Genomic DNA, 21,906 nt, shown 5'->3' with positions numbered 1-21,906 from the left:
AAATGATCCACTGATAACTCTCTTTGAACCAGGTGCCCTGAGCATCACTGTCCTTCGCCCTTTCTGTAAAGCATCACCATGGCTAATGAAGAAAGAATTAGATACAATTGTTCCTCCAAATCTCCAGTCAAGGTCATGGGAGATGTTTCCCTCAGTCGAGGTATAAATTTTTTCTGCTGCAAAGTCACTATACTATTGCACATCTATTTCATCAATGGATTGGAGTCTCCAGTCTTCTCCCATATATTCGTATATTTTCATTCTTACATAAACTGTTAATGGGCTCGGGAGTTTTATATTTGAAGACTTTTAACATTTGTAGATTTTGGAGAAATACACCTGACTAGCTTTATTTCTTTTAGCCTGTGTTGCAGGCTCAAACGTCTTCCTATAGTATGGAAATACCCACTCTAAGTAACACATGTTATACCTCTCCTATCATGGAATTACTGATACTATGCAATACAGAAAACTTTCCTTCTCTCATTTCTTATTTGTTAGTTTTAACACCCAACTTCAGGTCTCCTTTTTTGCCTAATTTACTAATGCACGAACTGAAGCACGTAAGAATGATGTGAAGGATTATACAAAGGATACGCAACTACAATGATAAAAAGTAAACGTTGTGATTATGTCAAATTAGAGAAGCTCCATCGAAAGTCTTTTTAAAGAATGGAAGAAAAGGTCTTAGAGATCTTGAGCAAGAATCATGAAGTCCTACACCTTGCAAGACTTGACACTTGATTTTGCAAGCCATTTGTGTAATAGGCCCAGTATATTGTTAGATGATAAATTATTAGATCAATGAGGACATTGACAATATGATCAGAGAGACATTCACGTGTTAGGTGGGGAGGCCAACGTTTTTTGGTTTATGATGATTTTTGTTCCCCTGCACAACCTTGTAATAGCAAGGGCACAGACAATGAACACTTAAGGTAACAAAGACCTCTGAGTCCTATTTTTTAATTTGGCAGCTATAACCAACACGATGAGTGAAAAGTATCTGAATTCTAGTCCTGAGTCTACCAATTGTTAATGTGGGATAGGGGACAAGCCACACTGGACCTCTACTTCCATATCTGAAAAATAGAAAGGCCACACCAAATGACTCACTAAGGCTATATCCAGGTTGAAAGTAGTACTTCATGACAAATAACATGCCACATCTGAGATTAATGAAAGAAGTTTATTCTCTTTCTCTGCAACTCCTATGGCTCTGGCCGTCTATGCCCAGTCACAGTGGCCCAGCCCAGGCAAGCCCCTCAGGGTTATCACTGACCAGACATCAGAATGAATAGCAGTTTACAATGGAGGACATCAGGCACGCTACAGGACGTAGGGCATCAAAGTACACTACTCCTGAAAATCAATTACAAGGGTAACATAAAGCTGTGAGTCTAATCCGAGGCAGAACATATGTACCCCAAGAGACCCTGGGAAGACTCTGGAGGCATGCTTAATCTAGAGTGAGCTCAGAGACCACTCAGATCTATGGGATGATTTTTCTCTCTCAAAGAATCTCTCTGAGGTCAAAATGAACATGAAACCAGAAAGTGAAAGCCTGATTATTCCAGATGTCTTGGGCTGCTTGTGGGTAATAAGCAACAGTGCATTTATGCATTTTTCATAAGCTAGGCTACATTTCCATGATGCGACATTGCTTACAACTCCCCAAATGCTATCCAGTGGGACAGCACTGGATAATGCTACAGGATTTTAATATATCCAAGTTCCTGGTAACGCATATAAAGAGGAAAGCGTGCCCAGTTCTCTTACCAATTTCCCTTCTATTTGAGAAACATTTTGGGAGCAGGGACCGTATGTTTTTGACCACCGTATTCTCTAACGAGTGGTTCCTAGCATCGTGTCTACATAATAAGGACTCAGTTTAAAAAAAAAAAAAAGCGAAAACATTCTGATTTTTTTGGTGCTTGTTTTGCTTCGTTTTGTTAACAGAAGAAGACTCCTGGACCTCCATTTGGCACTCAGATTTGGAAGGGCCTTGACATTGGGTCCAAACAGCTAGCAAGTGCGCCGGCCCCTATACTCAAGAGCCCCAGTGTTCTACAGATGCGCCAGTTCACCCAGCACGAGGTCATAAAAGAGGAGGTGAAGCAAAAGCTGCAGATTTCCCTTAAGGTAATGGAATCCTGGTCACCCGACCCAGAGGAATCAGCGACAGGGCAATCATTCCTCTTGGTTTCCTGAGGAATCTGAAATAATGTCACTGTACCAATATTTATCTAATGCGACAAAGGAATGTCAATTTTCCAGAGGGTAGGAGGTTGAGAAGTAGAAAATACTCAATGGTTCCCAGAAGGTATAGGAAGTATTGAGACCCTAAGGCACTGAAAAGATAGGTAACTTTTATATACGATTGCTATATAGTGTCCTCCTTCCCTCTTACTGTATGGGGAACTGACTTTGTGACCTCTGGAAAAAAAGTACAGCTGCTTATTAATCTGCTACTTGTCCATGGAAGAAAAGGATTGTTGGTTTTCGGAAATGGTCTAAGAATTTGTAAATATATAGTTAATTGTGCACATCGTATCTATAGCATCTTCCTGTCTAGTTTGTCAACTGTCTCTGAACAGGATTATATTTGTTTTGTTTATGGTTATATACCCAGCACCTGGCATACAGCGGGGGATGATTTATTTATGAAAATAGATGTTTATGGAAAAACTAAAGTGTATTTCTCTTGGAAGCCAAGGCATAGACTAAGCCTAAACTTACATTCATAGACAGAATCATAAAGACTATCCTTGGAAAGGACTCTAGAAACCATCTAACCCAAGTCCGTACATTTTATTGATGAGGACACCGGAGCACAGAGCTAGAAGATGGGTCTCTGTGGCATCTCCATATAGTTCTAAGATCTTGTGGCCCTCAAGCTTTGTTTTTGGACGTTTCAGGTCTTTGCTCATTAATGTAATCAAGGAAAAGGTTTTCCAGATTGCTCGACCAGTAACTGGTTTGTTGAGCACTGGGAACTTACATACTCTTACCTTTTCAGTAGTATTTCAAGTTGATGTTCACAGTTTTGGTGTTTCTGCCTCGTTTCGGTTTTTTATTGATTTATTTTATTCCGCTGACTTAGGATTATATAAACCATATTCTAAAGAAAGAAGATGAGCTACAGGAAATGACGGTTAAGGATTCCAGAACCGAGGAGGAAAGAGGCAATGCTGCAGATCTCCTCAAGCTCGTCATGGTGAGAAGGAAATGTTTTCAGTACCAATGTTTTCACTGTTGTTTCAATATCAGGTGCTTCAAGACAAAATATTACACCTCATAGCTGTTTCTGCCACTTCCATGGAACATTCACCTTCCCTCCCTATAATTTCTTATTTCTGGGGAAAATCTGATTCCTCATGGATTGAATTTTCCAAAAGCTTCTTAGGCCCTTCCTTAAACTGTATATAATTCTGAAGGCTCTTAAATAAAAGTTTATACTGTGTTCAGAGAAAATGATGTTTATTGAAATGTGGAATGAATTAGTGAATGAAGGAGGAAGGAGGAAGAAAAAGGAATTTCTACAACTTGAAATGATTTGCATTTTTAAAAATTCTGTTGTGTGGAAGGAATGACTACAAAAAATCAAATACATTTTGTACTGGCATTAAAAAACGAATTCATTTGATAGTAATTTTCCATGAAGAATGCTGTAAAACCGAGTGAATTTGTATGTAATATAATCATCATCATTAAGGAATTCTATCTTCATTTCAGTCGTTCCCTAAAATGGAAGAAACTACAAAAAGTCATGTAACTGAAGGTAACTACATATTTTTCTGCAAAATATTTAAAAATCTTAAATATCCTTCTCAGTCATCCCTTTGTCTGATAGCAAAGTACCATGTATATATATATATTTCTGTTGTCATATTGGCCATGTTGTATTATAATTACTTATTTATGTATTTTTTCAGCCTACATTGTGAAACATGGCTGCATCTAATTTATCTTTAACTTTCATTTGTTGAATGAAAACAGTTGACATTTGACTTTTATGTTAACCTCAGCATGTATTTCCAACATACCTAAGACAGAAGAGGGAAACAACCAACCAGTCAACGCTCTCCCCCAACACACACACACACACACACACACACACACACACAGAACTTTTGAGCAACTACACAGTTACCACCAAAACCTTGCACTATTTTACACTGAATATATAGCTCAAGCAGTCTACCCTTGGAAAATATCCTCATTCAAAGCATATTTATTTGGAGAATATATAGCCCCAGCGAACTTAGTTATATGATTTCATAGTTCACAGCAGACAAGCAGGGAAGCATTTGGTGGTTTGGGCTTTTCTTTTCCTTTTCTATTTTGGTTGTATTACAAAGGTCAGAAACTGGCAGCCATAAGCTTCATTTAGCCCACAGATGTGTTTTATGTGTCCCCCACAGGGTTGGCTTACACAGTTATTTTTATCTGACTTTCCATCTCTTGAAATGTGACATTACCGCATGGTGACATTTGGCTGAAGATGATTAAAGCTGCCCCTTTAGAATGACCACAAACAGAAGAATCCGTTACAGCCCATCGTGGCCACTCTGTTGTCACTCTTGTATCTGGGCAGCCCATTAAGCTATGGTTGTCAGATTTAGCAAATAAAAATACAGAAGGCTCAGTTACATTTGAATTTCAGGTACACAATAAGTAATCTTTCAGTATAAGTTCTATTGAATGTTCTATTTGGGACATACTTATACCAAAAAACTATTTGTTGTCCATCTGGAGTTCAAAGTTAACTGGATGCCCTATACTTTATCCGGTAACTGTACGTGGCAGCATTTGAATTTGTGGTCTCTGGTCTGAGGGGTACAATCACCATCGAGGTAAATGTGCAGGTTGCCTAATAATGAAGAGCAAACGAAACATATTTTCAAACATATAAACAAACCAGCAAACAAACAGGGTCTTGCATAGTTACAGCCGCAATATTAGTGGTGGTGATTTTAAGTCAATGCTCCCCAAACTATTTCCCGAAACACTAGTCTATGAAATGGCTGCACCAAAAATGAACTTTATGATAAAGTAAGTTTGGATAATGCTGCATATTTCCTTATTTTTTAGAGAGCCACAGTGTATACTAAGTCCTACAGTAGCAAAACATATTTAACCTTGTATAAATCAGTATTTCCCAAGCTCAGATAGAACACGGAAACCTTTTTTTTTTTAATCTTTGTTAACATCCCACTGAGATCATGATCTGAGGAATAAACTCAGAATAACTGCCTGGATTATCAAACAACCATTGTATTATGTTAATATACTTAGATTCAGACCCTTAGTTTTTTTTTTTTTAGAAAAACAGTTTCAGTAAGATGGTTAATTTTTTTTAAAGTTTTGGTGTTTCAGATATGAAGAAATTCAGTTAGGTAAAACACTGATTCCCCAAATGATGTGGGATCAATGAGATGTCACTGCATTCTACATTTTGGCAGTAAGATGTGTGTTCTCTAATAGAATATTCGATAAAAGTGGTCTAGTTTACTGTTGTACTACAGTTTGGTCAGGGAAATTCTAGTAAACACTTGATAGATTAAATATAAGCTCTTAGAAAACCTCTCAAGTGAGTCACCAGGCACCGATTGTGTGTTGTGCCATAAAGATGTGAAGATAAATTTAAATGCATCTATTTTTAAAGTTGCAGCCCACCTAACCGATTTATTCAAGCAATCATTGCCTACCGCTCCGGAATGTCTGCCAGAGACAACTGATACAGATTTCTTTGAAAGGAAATGGAGGTAAGCAGATCCCTTAATGCGTTCCAATTAGTATTAAGCATACAGTGATTGAGGAAATGGAGAGCCGTGCATCATAACTCGGGGTGACTATATCAATGCATCCTCAGCCTTTCATCTCCTACATTGCCAACAATTTATCACACAGTAGAGGTTTTTCTTTTATTGTTTGTAAGCTGAGAGCCTTGCCCTTTTTCATCATACTTTCCTTTCACGCAGGCAAACAACAAAAGGAAAGCACTGGAAAGAAAAGTTGGAACATAAGAGGTAATTCTATCTTGAAGCACGGTATCCATAAGCATGTGAAAATGGCCAGTTTTGTAGAGTCAGGAATTTTAGAGTGGGCTAGGTTGAAAAGTCCTACCACCTCGGCTCCCTGCCGTTGTCTGAATTTCTTCTACATTTTTGCCAAGTGGCTACTCAGCTGACGAGTGAGGCTGTCACTATCTCCAGGGGAAGCCCGTTTGACCCTCATGCAGATCCTCTCCTTTTTGTAAGCAAGAAAGTTCTCAGGTATTCTCTGCGCTGTAGCAATTCAAATATACTAATAAATATTCTAGAACTTAAGAGACTAGTTATAAACATTCAAGGATTCTTCTAACTCAGTGAAGAATGTGTTCCAGGCATTATGTGCTTTTCGTTCCTAGCCAAAGATACCACCCCGTGAAGAAAGGGACCCCGTGAGGAAAGGGACCCCATGAGGAAAGGGAGCCAGATGTATTTACTGAGAATCTAGTGGTACATATGGTAGAATTGCACACATTTGCATGACTCCTCTCCACAATGACTGGAGGAAGGATGAAGATTCTTCTTCAAAAAAAATGCCTGGGTTACCCTGTAGAATGTATGGGAGAAGTGGTGAGATAGGACGTTGCATCTCATGGGCCACCCCTGTATTCAAGGTCAAACTAGAAGGTATACATTGTCTCATGGAATATCCCTGATTTCTAGACCAGTGACAATGATTGCCTGTGGGGAAGCTGACCGAGAGGTTAGGGGACAGTGTGGGATGGAGACTTCCTTTTTATTGCATACTCTTTAATCCTTTTTTCATTATGCGTCTGTGTTATCCATTCACATTTTTAAAGTTCTTGAAACATGAACACTTTCAGATTTTAACCCACAGGTAGATGCTGGCAAGCCAGTGAAAGTTTTTGAAGAAGAAAGTGAAACGCATAATTAGATTTGTGTCATTGAAAGAGGAGTTTTGGCAGCGTGGAAAATGCGTTTGGGGAGGAGGGTTAAGGAATGAGAAGGTCTCAGGGGCACGGAAGGTGAGCCACAAAAAGGTCAGGTTCCGTGGAAGAATCAGAAAGGTGAATGCAGAGAGGAATTGGAGGTTATCAACTGGAGGACTTATTCTTTTGTGAGAATGGTTCCAAGAGTGACAGGCAGTAGCCCCACTGCCATAGACTGATGATGAATCAGGTGAGGCAGTAGAGATAAGATAATGTAATGGGAAATTAAAGTTGTTTCAGTAAGATGCTATTTTGATTCGGGCAGTATTTCCTGACAGGCCAGCTAGTATGAGAGAAAGGACACTAGTGTTAGAATCAGCAGACCGAGAGTCAGTTCCAACTTGGTTACGTACAGATGCATGATGTCAGCTGGTCGTGCTTATTTTTTAGAGAGCCACGGTGTACCCTAGGTCCTACGGTAACAAAACGTGTTCAACCTTGTAAAAATCAGCATTTCCCAATTTACTGATTTCCATCAGTAAAACGTACCTCAGGAATTCAGTTTGCTCATCTGAAACAGGAGGGTGTTGGGCCGCCTAATATCGGAGGTATCTCAGCCCACACATTGGGCAGCTAACAGTTGACTAGCGTTTGCACTTATCAAGATCATGGGCTCAGAGGCAGGCAACCTGGGTTTTAATTCAGACTTCACCTCTTACTGGTTATGTGATTCAAGGTAGGTTACTTAGCTTTTCTATACCTTGGGGTTTTTTGACCAATAAAAGGGGCATAATAAGAGTAACTCATGGAGTTATTACAAGATTAAACGTGTAAAGCACTTTGTAAAATTTCTGGCATGTGAGAAGCACTTAAAAATGAGAACTATTTCAGATAAGATGAGGTCCAGCTACACTTAACAGACAACCCCCCAAATCAGTGCTTTTACAAGAAAGAAGTTTATCTTTCCTGATGTCAAAGAAGTCAGAAGTGGTGCATGACTTCCATCCTCCAGTTTGCCTCATGGTTGTAAAATCACTGCCACAGCTCTAGCCATTCCATCCATATTTCAGGAAGCAGGAAAAGAGGTGAGGCAAGGACAAAGGGAAAGCCTCCCAGCTGAGTTAGATCTCTTTAAAGGCTATCTGGAGTCTTACCCAGTGATGTCAGCTTACTAGTTACTGGCCTTCCCTATATATATAGGAAAGGCTGGGAAGTGAATTCTTCAGCCTTCTAGTCTTTCGAGGTCTATCGCCTCCCCAACAGGGAGTTCTGATACTGGAAAGACAATTAGCAGAATTATCATGATTGTTTTTATTTTACTTTGTAATCACTGATCACACTATTCACAAACCACTCCTGAGGTTTTGGTTTTAGTTTCTGTTACCCTTGCTACTGAAATCATGGAAATTGGTAGAATCAAGCTGGCCTTTAAACCTCAGAGAATTGAAAGACACGCAAAAAAGGTCAACCGTGTGTATTTTAGTCTTTTGAGATCAACTGTAAAGCCAAACTCCCACCTGGTATCATTATTTCTTATCTTAAATGAAAGCTGATTTTTGAAGTAAGGAATGTGACTGATTCTAGAAAGAGCAGAAAATGAACCAAAGCCCGCTGACCAAAAAAATTGTCTGATGAGTTCTTATCCGTTTTATTGTTAGCGATCCCATTTTCTGCAGGATTTAAAGGTAAAACACAAGCGAATAACATTGTAAAACATTCTGTCTTCTTTTGCATCGTTATGGAAATATCAACCAGGAAGGATATTGAAACCACACAAAATTACCTAATGGAAATTAGGAACAAAGTAATATCACCCTACTTCAACTTGGAAATGAGCAAGTTATGTCAGTCTAAGGTAATTGAACGTAATTAACAACAATTAAGTAAGAATCTTTATAGAGATTGATGCAATGCATGTGTTATTATGTAACCTACCTTTCCTGATGTTTCTTTCCTTCATCAGCCCAGCTGACTAACTTTACCTTTCAAATCCACGTCCTCAAGAGCATTTGAGAGGGAAAACTAATTTCAGGTCTTGCCAATTTATTACTACCACTCCAACTTCATACCTTGCATTATCACTATTAATCACCCTCTTTCATCTATTTCAAGTCCTTTTGGGGGTTGAATTCTCCCCACTTTTATCCCATAAATTCCATTTTGAAGTTTTTATCCCATTAAGATTTCTGCATCCATCAGCTGCTGAAACAGCACTAAATTACTGTGAGTTCTTGGAAGCCCGAGGAGACAGAGCACTCCCATGAAACCTTGGAACTTTTCAGCAAAGTGAATATCCTCATGTGTTTAGAGCTTGTTGCATTTCTATGGATGTTCCAGATGCTATTATTAACCGGAAGCTGCCTGAGAAGAAGTTACAGGAAGTTAGGACAGAATGACCAAATCTAGAATTGAGTTGAACGGTCTCTTGAAAAACTTTCAGTTTCAGAGCCTTAAAAAGGAAAAATGGTTTCATCATTGCTCTTCAACTTAACATGCTTGTGGAGGGTGCCTTCCAGGCATGCATAAGTCTAAAGTAAGTCTTTTGGATTTCTCTTTCAGTTTCATTATCTGGATACGCTTTCCAAAAACTTGCCTCCTTTTCCAAAGACAGCGGAAGATGCAGACGAAACAGCTGTTCAGAAAACATCCGATCTTCCTCCAGGTAATGTGTTTCTGTAGCTTCCTGTTCCTGTCACTGAACTTAAATGAGGAATGCCTAACAATGAATGGCCTCTTAGGACATAACTATTTCCTACCGCCTCTTGTCTCAGTAACGGCTGATGGCATAACCTATTGTGACTTGTGTATTACAAATTTGGCTGAGTTATATGAAGAAGCCAAGATACAAATCGAATTTAGTTTTCCTCCAGTGTGCTTAAAATTTACCTAAGAATATTTAGAAGACCTGACTGATTTATAAGTCAAGGGAGTAATGAAAGTTTGGAGGAGAACAGGCCAGACACACAGGCTCGAGGTATCAGCTCACATAATACCTGATAATAAGGAGGAAAATGTGTCTTTATAGTGAAGAGATAGGCCATTTTCCAGCCCAACCAAGTGATCAAACTTCTAGCAATTATGACAGCCTAGCATTAAGTGCTCTCTCATATAATACAATATGAAGTGCCTCGGACCTATATAGAATTCTTGCCAAGATCAGTAACCTAAATTTAACCAAGAGAAAACAATCAGACAAGTCCAGAATGTAGACATTCTAGGAGACGACTGTCCTGGACCCTTCAAAAAAAAGTGTCATTAAAAGAAAAAAGATGGGATGATTGTTGTATACTGAAAGACACTAGAGAGGCATCTAAACTACCTGCAATACATAAACTTTGGAAGCCGAGTTGAGAAAAATAAACAGCTATCAAAGATCTTTTGGAGCAACTGTACAAGTCTGGAGTAGGGGACTGTTAGTTGGGGGCATTGTGGAATTTTTCTGAGTTTTCTTGGGTGTGATGATGGATGTGTAGAACAAGGTCTCCTTTTCCAGAGATGCATGTTGGAGAATTTAGGGATGAAATGCAACTTAGTGCTTCTTTTTCATAAACTGGGTAGCGAAAATTCCCCCACAGAGGAATTTTCTACTGCACAATGCCATACCAGAGGTTCGGCTGCCTGGAATGAGCACAGCCAAAGAAAACATCTGATTACCACAGAGTCTGCAAAGCAAAGATTAAGGCTGGAAAAATGACTTGGAAACAAAATGGGGAGAAATCAGAGACGAAGGCTGATGGTGCTGGTGCCCACCTGTTCCCAGGCAGACAACTGTAATCAATGAAGCCTATTGTCCCCTTGAAAGGGGGCGAGGCCACAGGTTTCTCAACAATCCTCCAGGCAGCAACCACCATTCAGCCAGGGTGGCCCACATGCAAGTTGAAATGTACTATTTGCATCCCCAGTCCTTGATAGATGTATTTTAAATGTGTTTCATGTTGCACTGATTTCTTAGAGAGACGCGTCTTAATAAAGAGCTACATTATCATAATAATGAATGGATTCAAGATTGGAAACTTTAAAAACAAAAATCACAGCTCAGTTACTCTTGCCAGGTAAAAGTAGGCTAAATTACTTGGCTTCTGCTGCATAACCCAACCAAGATAATTACTGTGTTGCCTTGCGGAACCATCTAGCTCCTGGGGAGTGCGTTCCTTGCAGATACCACCCTGTTGATGGCAAACGTGGCATCATATCATGACGAATCCTTGCCTCTTAAAAGCTTTCTTCCATTTAGTCGTTCTAAAGGCAGGGGTGTAGGGAGCACCTTGTTTGCTGTAAAGAAGAATACAAACATCAGTAGTCCTTATCTCATTGACCAGAGTATCACTTTATAATATTTGTTTGGGGTTTTCTAGGTTCCCAGTCAGAAACAGTTTCAGGACAGGAGTCACCACAAACACCGAGTGTTCCAAAACTCAAGAGTTTTGTAGATGCCAAGGAGTCTGCTGACCAGAACCAAACTGAAAATTTGGCAAAACCTATTGAAGGTATGGCAGTCATTTGCTTTATCTCATTCTTTCTTGAAACTGAATGTTACCTCTTTTTGGAGGACGGAAGATGACACTGGGAGCGGAGGGTCTGGTTGGCGGTTACAGAAAAAATTCCAGTGGGTCACAGAGCCCAGAACTAAAGCACTTTGTAAGGCTTCTTCGCACATCAAAGTATCGCAAAAAATGTTTTGAGAATGATTGCAAGTCCTAGATTGAAAGGAAAAAATGGCAAATATGTATTAGACGGTTATTATATTTTATTTCTTTATTGTATATAATTATTTATTTTAATTAATTTATTACATTATATTATTTGATTTTATCCCTCGTGGATCTGAGAGCTTGCAATATTTACTAAATGTCAGGAACCTGGTAGCTTTTTTTGAGCAGCCAGTAATTTGGTGGTTGGACTCATATTTACCCACCTTTTCAGGTACTTTCTTGGTCTGCAGGTGCTAGAAGAGAAACATAAAGTGTAGTCTCTATTTATACAGCACACCATCTCATTTGTAGCAGAAATTAAAGTATGGAATAATACAAAATAGTTGTAATTACAGTGGAATCACACTGATTTCACTGAAGTTAATTCAACTTTATGGCTGGTCAGTAAAAAAAAGAAAAACAGAGTATTTAAAATTGTGTAGATGAATTTGCACCCCTTTACTCCTGTGGACATGGTCCATTTTGAGGGGGGCACTTGTTGGGATGAGCACTGGGTGTTGTACGTAAGCAATGAATCACAGGAATCTACCCCCAAAACCAAGAGCAACATACACTGTATGTTAGCTAATTTGACAATAAATTATACTAAAAAACAAAACAAAATAGAAAGTGAGATGGGAATCGGACAAGAGGTCTTAGTTTTACCTCTCCCAGAGGGAGCATCTTGCTACCTCTATGAGTGACTTAAGGGATTTACCTTACACATGCCTTTTGCCTTCCTGATTTCGAAGTTATCTCTTCTGGGGCGCCTGGGGGAGGTTCAGTCAGTTAAGTGTCCGACTTTGACTCAGGTCATGATCTCGCCATCCGTGAGTTCGAGCCCCGCGTCGGGCTCTGTGCCGACAGCTCGGAGCCTGGAGCTTGCTCTGGATTCTGTGTCCCCGCCTCTCTGTGCCCCTCCCCCACTCGTGCTCTGTCTCCCAAAAATAAATAAATGTTAAAAAAATAAAAATAAGTAAATTTAAGGTTATCTCTTCTATAAAGTTTATTCATCTAGTGGACAATTTACTCAATGCCCACTGTACACCTGGCATTGTTCTAGGCATGGAAATACAGCAGCTAAAAAGCCCACGTCTTATAGAGCTGTACAGACTATGGGCAGACCTAGACAATAAATCAATAAACAGGTAAATCAGATAAATTGCGGTTGGAATAAATGTTATCACAGAGTAAAACCATACATAAGGTATGGAAAATGTCTTGGGGAGAGGGATGGCGTTTCGTTAGGGGGGTAGGAGGCCCCTCTGTGAAAGGACATCTGAGCATAGACAGAACGACAGGAAGGAGCCAGCCATGCCAACCCTGGGGGAGAAAGAGGGGGCAAGTATTGTGAACAGCAGGTTTGAAGACCCTTAGAGGAGAAGAAGCAGGAAAATGGGCATAAGGCTAGAAGACAATGGGCAAAGAAAGAAGTAAAGGAAGGTGAGGTCAGAGGGAGGGATAAAGATAAAACCATGCGATGGTGCATAAGGAGTCTGGGGTTTTAGTCCGTGTACAGTTTTATTCAAATACCACTGGAAGGTTTTGAACACGGTAGTTTACACAACTATAATTTGTATTTTATTTAAAAAAAATTTTTTTAACGTTTATTTATTTTTGAGACAGAGAGAGACAGAGCATGAACAGGGGAGGGTCAGAGAGAGAGGGAGACACAGAATCTGAAGCAGGCTCCAGGCTCTGAGCCGTCAGCCCAGAGCCCGACGCGGGGCTCGAACTCACGGACCGTGAGATCATGACCTGAGCTGAAGTCGGACGCTTAACCGACTGAGCCACCCAGGCGCCCCTATAATTTGTACTTTAAAAAGATTATCCGGTAGCTTGTGGGTGGGGTAAGGGGAGTGGAGAAGCGGAGGCTGGGAGGAAGCCACTGAGGCAGGCCATGTGAGCACTGGTAGAGACCTGGCTAAGGCCGTGGAGTCTGGAGTGGGGGGGGGGGGGGAGATTAAACCAACTGGGACTGTCCACCCTGGACGTAGAGCTGAAGGGACTCACGGGTCACCGGGATGTGGAGCTGAGGAATAAGAGGAACCAAGAGTGGTTCCCAGGATAAGTACTGTGACCAGTTATGAGGCTAAGAATTTGTAGTTGTAACAAGCTTCAGGTGGTGCTGATGTTGGATCACACTTTGAGAACCATGGCCCTAGGGAAGACTCTAGAATGTAACAGGCAGAAGAAGGGCCAGAAGAGGCTACTAAGAAGAAGCCAGTGAGGTCGGAGAAGAACAGGAGCATGAAAACCCGTGTTTCCAGTGGATCACATGGCCCTTGCTAGCATGCTAGGCTAGCATCTCCCTGCCAGGGAGATGCAGAATACCCATGGGACTGGGGGAGATGGAGGTAACTGGTGATCCTGGTAAGAGCTCTTTCAGGGCCTGGAGGAGCCTGCAGCCAACTGAAGCAGGCTGTGTATAGAACGGTGGAAGAGGAACCAGGAATGCACAGCTTCCCCCGAGATCTTCGCTGAAAAGAACGGAGGAATGGCGTTGCAGCCGACGCAGATGTGTGACCAGGGGAGACATTAAAAACAAAAATTTTGACACACTGGAGGATGTTGACTTGCAGACAATAATGCAGTAGCAAGGGAGAACTTGCAGGAGAAGAGGTCCTGCTTGCAGGAGAGCAAAGTGCTAAAGAAGGTAAGAGAACGTGACGTTTGCGGCAAACCCTGAGTGTCCGAGTTGACCTTGGATGTAAATAGGGCCACCTCATCCAGCGACAGGAGAGAGGAGAAGGAATATGGGTACATTGGCAGGTGGGTTTGCATGTTTGGTATTAGGCAGATGAGCGAGTCTGATGGCAAAGGAGTGGATATAATGATAAGAACAGAAAGTCCGTTCCAGAGAAACAAGAAAGCAAAACAAGAGAGGGGCGACTGATTGTTTTCAGGTGACAGTGTCAGTTGATTAGAGGCCTCAGCGAGGCCAAATGATCGTTTGCTAGATACGACAGAGTAATGGGCTGGAAGTTTAGGAGGTTGTGTTCTAGAGAGGAAAGTGGACACGGAGACTGAAAGCGGTAAAATTATTGGTGTTGGCAAAGTTGAGATCTGACCATGGGAGCTTGTGGGTGGAGAAGAGGAAAAGAGGAAGAAACGAGATGATTGAGAATCAGAGAGGACCGGTGGGGGGCGGGTTGGGTGGCTTGTCCAGGTGATGTCAACAGGTGAAGTGGAAGTCCATCCGAGGTGTCAAGACCTCCAGTGAATCAAGGGAATGACAGAGGTCTGTAAGCGACAAGTACATCATGGAGACGTCATAGGTAATAATCTGATGGCACGAGCTTCAAAGAAACAGGAGATTTTGAAGAAGGGAAGAGTCTTTGGAACAAGGACACCTACTGCACCTGCAGGGATCAAGATGCTGAGATGCGAGATGGTAACGGGACTCACTAAAAGTGGTGAATTAAGTTTGGATAGAAACAATAAAGCTTAAGGAAGTGCAAAACAGGAAGAGTGGGGAAAGCTTTATAGGAGAGCTGGCCTTGGGGAATGAGATAAAATTTCGTAGGTTTTAAGATTTAAGATTGGATCACCTCAGACAACCCCCATTTCATCTACTTGAGGAACCTGAAGCCTAGAGAAGTCAAGCTACATCTAAACTCATACAGCGAATCTGGAACTAAGCCTGGGGGAGAAAAATGAGTTTTTTTGACTCCTCATTCTCTATATTTTATTACACTGCCCTCCAGATGTAAGAAAGAGGAAAGAATATGCAAAAGAGAGAGAGAGCGAGAGATGGGCAGGGGGGCATGTCTTTCAAAGCCCGAAGGCAGAAATGAACTGGAAACTAACAAATAGTTCAGTGTTCTCATTTGGTCAGCAACAGCGTCAGCTCGAGGAGGCCTGGATTTTGTACAATTACAAGGTGCTTCTCGGCATTTGCTGCAACAAAACTGTGTAAATCCCGTAGCGGTTTACAGCCAGCGCTGTAAGGGTCTGGGGGCTGCGGGTGGACTGCGGCAGCCTCTGTTCCAGCGGCGGGCGGGCGGGCGCACGGGGGCGCAACCAGGCCCCTGAGCTCTGAGAGCGCCCACCTCCTCCAGGCGCCCGCTGCGCCGCCCCGCCCTGACAGCTGCGGGCGGCCGGGTGAGAAATCAGCAAATGCTGCAGATGGGCACAGCGTTCAAACCAGGGCAGGTTTCCTCCGGAGAGGCAGTGGTTAGACTTCTACCCGCGCCCCACGGGCTGCGGGTGACTGTCAGGGGTGCTCCAGCCCCCACACGGAAGGAGCCGCCGCCACCACGCCCTCCCCCACCAGCTGAGTTCAGTGTCAGTGTGGCAGAGAAATATGCGCCACGTGCACCGAAGACGTGCTCTGCGAGGAAGGGAAAAAAAGAGTGATGATGAATAAATACTACAGTCGTCCGCCTCAGCGGGGAAGCGGACAACTATGACGGCTTCTTCAGGGGCATTGGGCCCAGCGGTCATATTCAGATGACATCCCCCCAAAAGTGGGACCATCCCAATTTAAATATTAAAGCACCTCTGGGGGCGCCTGAGTCACTCAGTCAGTTAAGCTTCTGCACTCTTGATTATGGCTCAGGTCAACTCAGGTCAGGTGATGGGATGGAGGTCTGTGTCAGCCTTCCAGCTGGGCCCTGAGCCTGCTTAACACTGTCTCCCTCTCTCTCTCTCTCTGTCTCTAAAAAAATATATATATATATTATATATATATAATATATATTAATTTTTTTACACGTGTATATATATTTATATATTTTTTCACACACGTGTATATATATTTATATATATAAATTTTATATAATTTTTATATAAATATATATTTATATATTTTATACATACACATATGTGTGTATATATATACATGTATGTGTGTGTGTATATATATATCTATATATTACCTATATATATATAGATATATATATATATATGTGAAGTACCTCTGTATCACCTGCTTCAAGCACCTCAAAGCACTCCTCCCCCTCCTCCAATCCCTGCTGAAGCCCAGGGGCGGTCCAGTGGGGTATTAGGGGAGGCAGCCTGGTGACCTACAGAGCTGAGAGTACAGACAGGCTGTACCTGGCTCCTCATAGAATAGCTGTGTAACCTTGGGCACACTGTCTAACCCCGCTATCTCTTCCCGTTTCCTCTTCTGGAAAGGGGAAATAATGTACTATGCATCACGAGGTTGTCAGGATTAAATCAGTTAGTATCTGTAAAATGCTTTTCAGAGTAGTGCCTGGCACAGGATAGACTCCCTATCAGTATTTACTGTTAATAATAACAGAGTGAGCAATTAATTAGAACTTGTTAGACTCGTAAAATGCGTGGACACAAAACAGTAATATGCATATGGTAAGAAAACAAACAAAAAGGTACATCAACCCATTAGAATGGTTGCACATGTAGGAAATGGTAACCAAAGGGAAAGTCATTGAAACACTGCTCCCTGAGCTCCATCCCCAGAGATTCTGATTCGGTTTTGGTCTAAAATTGGGCTTGTCTGGCCTATGGCCTGGGAACCTCTATTTTTCTAGAACAAGCCCAGGGGATTATGATACATGGATCAGTTTGGGACACACTGGGGCAGTTGTCTAGGAAAAACTCACTATTCGTACAGAACACTTCTGTGCCCAGAGGTGAGGGGGGGTGGGGAGGAGTTTCCCACACGAAGCAATTTTGCAGCACTGATTGGATGTCCTACAATTCATTTCAATTCTGGCACCAACCACACGTAGTGCAGACCCTACAGGTGAAGGGCTCAGTCCCACAAAACTGCTCCCCGCCCAACTTCAGGTGCGGGTCGCAAATCCTGGCTGTCACCCGTGCTTCTGACCAACCAGCTATCATTTGGGGCTCCCATGACCCCACCTAGGGTTTTACAATTTGATACAACAGCTCCGAACTCACATCTTATTATATAAAGGAAATGATAAAGGGCAGAGATGAACAGCCAGATGATGAGGCATAGGGCAAGGTCTGGAAGGGTCCAGTATAGGAGCTTCTGCCCCTGTGGAGTTGGGGTGCACACCTTCCAGGTACACGGATGTGTTCACCAACCCAGAAGCTCTCGCAACCCTGTACTGTGGGCAGTTTCATGAATGATTCGTCACCCAGGCGTGATCCATCATTAACTCAATCTCATCTCTTCTCCCCTTCCCAGAGGACGGAGGTGGGACTGAAAGTTCTAAGCTGCTAATCATGTCTTGGTCTTTCTGGTGACCGGCCCCCATCTTGAAGCTATCCAGGGGCTCAGGAAGAGTAGCCTCATTGTATCAAAAGACTCTGCGATTACCCAGGAAAGTCCAAGGCATTTAGGAGCCCTGTGTTAGGAACCTGGGTCAAAGACCAAATCCTAGAACAAAAGATGTTCCTAGCGTTCTTATCATCTAGGAAATTCCAAGGGTTTTAGGAGTTCTGTGCCAGGAACCAGGGGGGGGAGACCAGTATCTGTATTTTCTGTTAGCTCACACTAAGAGAAGGAACATGTCCCTGGAGGAGTCTGACTCACTTGGCTGCGTATTCCAGCCCTGCCACTTCTTTCCATTTCTTGGACCAGTTATTTAACCTCAGTTGTCTTGTTTGTAAGAAAAAAAAAAGGAGAGAGAGATTGCTATTATATTAGTTACGACTCTTCAATTTGTAACTGAGAGAACTCAGAGTCGCTGAACAGAAAAGTGGGGGGACATTTACTGGTGCTCAAAAGCCAGCCACAGAGTAGTGGATGTGGTGCCAGCCCAGGGCTGACTGGATCCAGGCACTCTGGCTTTTCAGGAGTGTGTTTGTGTCTGATTGCCCCTCTCTTGGGGCAGCCCCCCCCCCCACCGCCTCCATCTTGCTTCATCCCGATTTGTCCCTGTTTGGTTTTACCCTCTCCTGCAAAGAACAGACTATGTCCATGTGGCAGGGACCATGACAGTAGAGGTCCAAGATCTTGATTCTCCCAGATCCATAACCCGGTAGGCAAAGCTGGGGCCATCCCTGTCAGCTTCTTGGAAATATACTGGTGAAGAGCCCGCATTGGCTCTGCATGGGTCATGCGCCATCTTGGTGACTGGAGCCGGAGATGTTGTGGCACCAGAAGTATGTCTGGGCGGAGTGGGGGGTGGAGATGGGCAATGGGGAGAGTGCTGAGTGTACACTGATTAGAATACCATAGCCCTCAGCTTGTAGGATTTTATGAGAATTGAGTAAGATGCTACATGTAAGAACACACTTGTGGTGCTTGACTGCACATGGTGGACACTCAAACATTGGTTTCCATGCCTTCCCGCCCTTGGTGATCTGAATGCGAGGAAGGACGTTTAAATCAGATGATCTAAACTACTATTGCTATTTCAACCACTGGGTATTTGGAGAAAGACAGGTGCAGCTATCTATGCACATTATCTAGTTTTGCTCACTCCTTCACCAAGTGGGGTGATCTGAAGATTTAATTCCCTGGCTTAATTTACCTGTAATTACTAAGCCACTTTTTAGAAGTATATAAATACTTATACATATATAAGGGTATATATAAAAATGTAAGTGTTTTCCTTCATCGGTTTTAAAAGATCTTTCCGAGTCAGTGTTTACTGTATTGTCCCTCGTTGATTTAGCGGAAAGAACCCTGGGGAGATCTGGTCACCCAGCTTCTCAGAATTTGACTTTTCTCATTTATTTAGAAAAGATGATGCTATTAAGCACCTGCCCGCCCATCTCAGAGGGGTGTCGTGAGAAACAACGTTAGGTACAATCTCTTTGTAAAATGTAAAGACATAACGCTAGGGTTGACTTCGTTCCTTTAAATAAGTTCTTTTAAAAAGGTAAGAAGGAAAATTTCCCAAGTTGGCTTATGTTCTCATAAACTCTGGTATGCCCTCAAATGTCTTTGAGTAAAACGTCTGTGTGGCACAATTTAAACTTTTCTAACAGAAGCAGAGTCCTGTGAGCCTGTGAAAATCCCCACTCAGTCGTTGCTGCAGGATGTTGCGGGGCAAGCAAGGAAAGAAAAAGTGAAGTTACCTCACTACCTGCTGAGCTCCAAGCCCAAGTCCCAGCCTCTCACAAAGGTAAAACAGACATGGGGACCAATGTCCCAGAGCCAGGTGGCATTTCATGCAATCCCGACCCATTGAAGTTACTGATGTGCAGCCACTGGGTACTGCGATTGAGTGGACATACATACCATCATCTCCCCATGAAGGCCTTTGGATCACACAGAGAATGAGCCAAGGCCGCCCTTTGCCTGAGGCCAGCTCATCCAGGCTCATGAGGAGAATTTTAGGAGCTGGCTCTTAAACCATGGCTAGCCTGAAATCAGCCTGCTGGGAGTGCTCACACCATACACATCAGCAAATGCTACTAATCAACATTCTTTTCAGAGAGCCAGCTTACCAGCGCACCACTGGTCCCAGGGATCATTGGCCATCCTTCCCCGTGACTCTTAGGATAAAATCCACAATGGCAGCATGGCTACAAGCCCTGTTTGCCTTTACTCTCGTTTTGCCCCTCTACTCACTTCAGCCATCATGGGTTTCCCTTAGTTCTTTAAAAAAATTTTTTTTAATCTTTATTCACTTTTGAGAGACAGAGCGTGAGTGGGGGAGAGGCGGGACACAGAATCCGAAGCAGGCTCTAAGCTGTCAGCACAGAGCCCGACGTGGGGCTCAAACCCATGAACCGTGAGAACGTGACCTGAACTGAAGCCGGATGCTCAACTGACTGAGCTACCCAGGTGCCCCTCCCTTAGTTCTTTAAAAGCTCCTTCCTTCCTCAGAGCCTCCAAGATTAAGATTTCCTCTCATCTCTGCTGGGAACACCTGCCTTGAGCCTACCAATCCTTTTGATAGTTATCCTTTGATATTTTCATGGCATGGCACCGTGTGTTCATTGTCATCACAGAATAGGTTGCAATGTAAGTGTTACATGGTAAGAGTGCTTCTCAAACTTTGATGCACACATGATTATCTGGGAATCTTGTGAGAATGGAGATTCTGAGTCACGGGGGTCTGAGAACCAGCTGTTCTAATGAACTCCCAGGTTGAGCTCAGCGCTGGCCAATAACAAGATAACAAGAGCACAGAGTGTGATTAGCTGGCCAGCAGCATTGGCAAAGCCTGAGAACTTGTTACAGATGCAAATTCATGCCCCTCCCTCCCAGATTTACTGGTTGAGAAACTTGGGGGGTAGAGTCAGCAATTTGTGTTTTAACAAGCCTCCCAGGTGATTCGGATGGAAGCTGAAGTTTGCTAGTCACTGGCACAGAGGAAAGAGCATAAAGTTTAGAATCAAGCCAACTTGAGTTTGAAACTTTTGCTTGAGCAAATGACGCCTTACGCTTCTCAGAACGACAGCTTCTTCATCCTGAAAGCCTAAAATCTGTCCTTACAGCGCTGTTGTAAGGATTACACGAGACCGATGGTGTCCATTTCCTTCCACAGCCAAGCAGTTCTTTTCCTCTGGCGATAGGGCCTTTTTCTTATCTTGGGAACACAACTTGGAACCATTTTCTTTTGTTACTTTTTCCTTAAATGCAAAGGTGCAAGATTTGGTTGGAGGCAAAGTGAAAACGTCCTCTGTTGCGTCTGCTGCCATTAATAATGTGAACTCATCCCCTTTTGGATTCCACCTTCTCCCACCATCAGTGAAGTTTGGAGTCCTAAAAGAAGGACACACCTATGCGGCCACTGTGAAGCTCAAGAATGTTGGAGTGGACTTTTGCAGGTGAGGCCAAGGCACCAAATGTCTACTCACGTCACTTTCTCCTTCGCTGAGACTTGTCTTTGGCTACCTGTGTCACTGAACGTTTATTGAACTGAAACTCTAATTACACCTTGACTCTTGAATCCTCACATCATTCGTTCAACCATTTACTTCATTCATTCATTCTTCATCAGATCAGTATTTTTCAAGCCTCAACTATGTGGTGGGCACTCCTTTGTCCTCCCATTAATCGTTATTCATACTTTGGTAGAAGCAATTCAGGGGCTGATCTACGGTAGCAAAAACTAAAGGGGAAGCTGTACAAGTCTTATAGTAACTAACACATAAAACCTGAAAGTCTATTTCTCAAACCCACCACCCACTGTAATGCCAGCTGACATTTGTTTGTACTTTATGATCCATAAGGGATTTTAACTCCACTATTTCTGCATAATTGAGGCAAAAAGGAAAAAAAAAAATTAACCTGAGTCATTAGGGCCATTTTGCCTCTGAAGATCTGACTTGGCTGTAACTCAGAGCCTGACCTCCCAGTTGAAAATACCCTACAGCTGGCATTCAGTGACAAGAGTCCTTCATTTCCAGATCATT

The 21,906-nt window shown here is 42.5% G+C and overlaps 1 protein-coding gene across 6 annotated transcripts in view; it reads left to right on the top strand.

The window, feature by feature from the left end:
• The window catches only part of SPAG17 (sperm associated antigen 17), a 239,608-nt gene that overhangs the window by 178,310 nt on the left and 39,392 nt on the right, over positions 1–21,906 (top strand). For 5 of the 6 annotated variants that reach the window (XM_042953607.1, XM_042953611.1, XM_042953606.1 and 2 more), the window contains exons 35-45: positions 33–160; positions 1,960–2,142; positions 3,104–3,217; positions 3,736–3,781; positions 5,669–5,768; positions 5,985–6,032; positions 8,699–8,798; positions 9,503–9,605; positions 11,299–11,430; positions 19,528–19,664; positions 21,134–21,318. In XM_042953607.1, the coding sequence (XP_042809541.1) occupies positions 33–160; positions 1,960–2,142; positions 3,104–3,217; positions 3,736–3,781; positions 5,669–5,768; positions 5,985–6,032; positions 8,699–8,798; positions 9,503–9,605; positions 11,299–11,430; positions 19,528–19,664; positions 21,134–21,318 (1,276 nt within the window). The other variant, XM_042953612.1, reaches the window with a different exon arrangement.

Source organism: Panthera leo, chromosome C1, assembly GCF_018350215.1.
Source record: "Panthera leo isolate Ple1 chromosome C1, P.leo_Ple1_pat1.1, whole genome shotgun sequence".
Taxonomy (NCBI): Eukaryota; Metazoa; Chordata; class Mammalia; order Carnivora; family Felidae; genus Panthera; species Panthera leo.
This window is presented reverse-complemented; position numbering and strand designations above follow the sequence as displayed.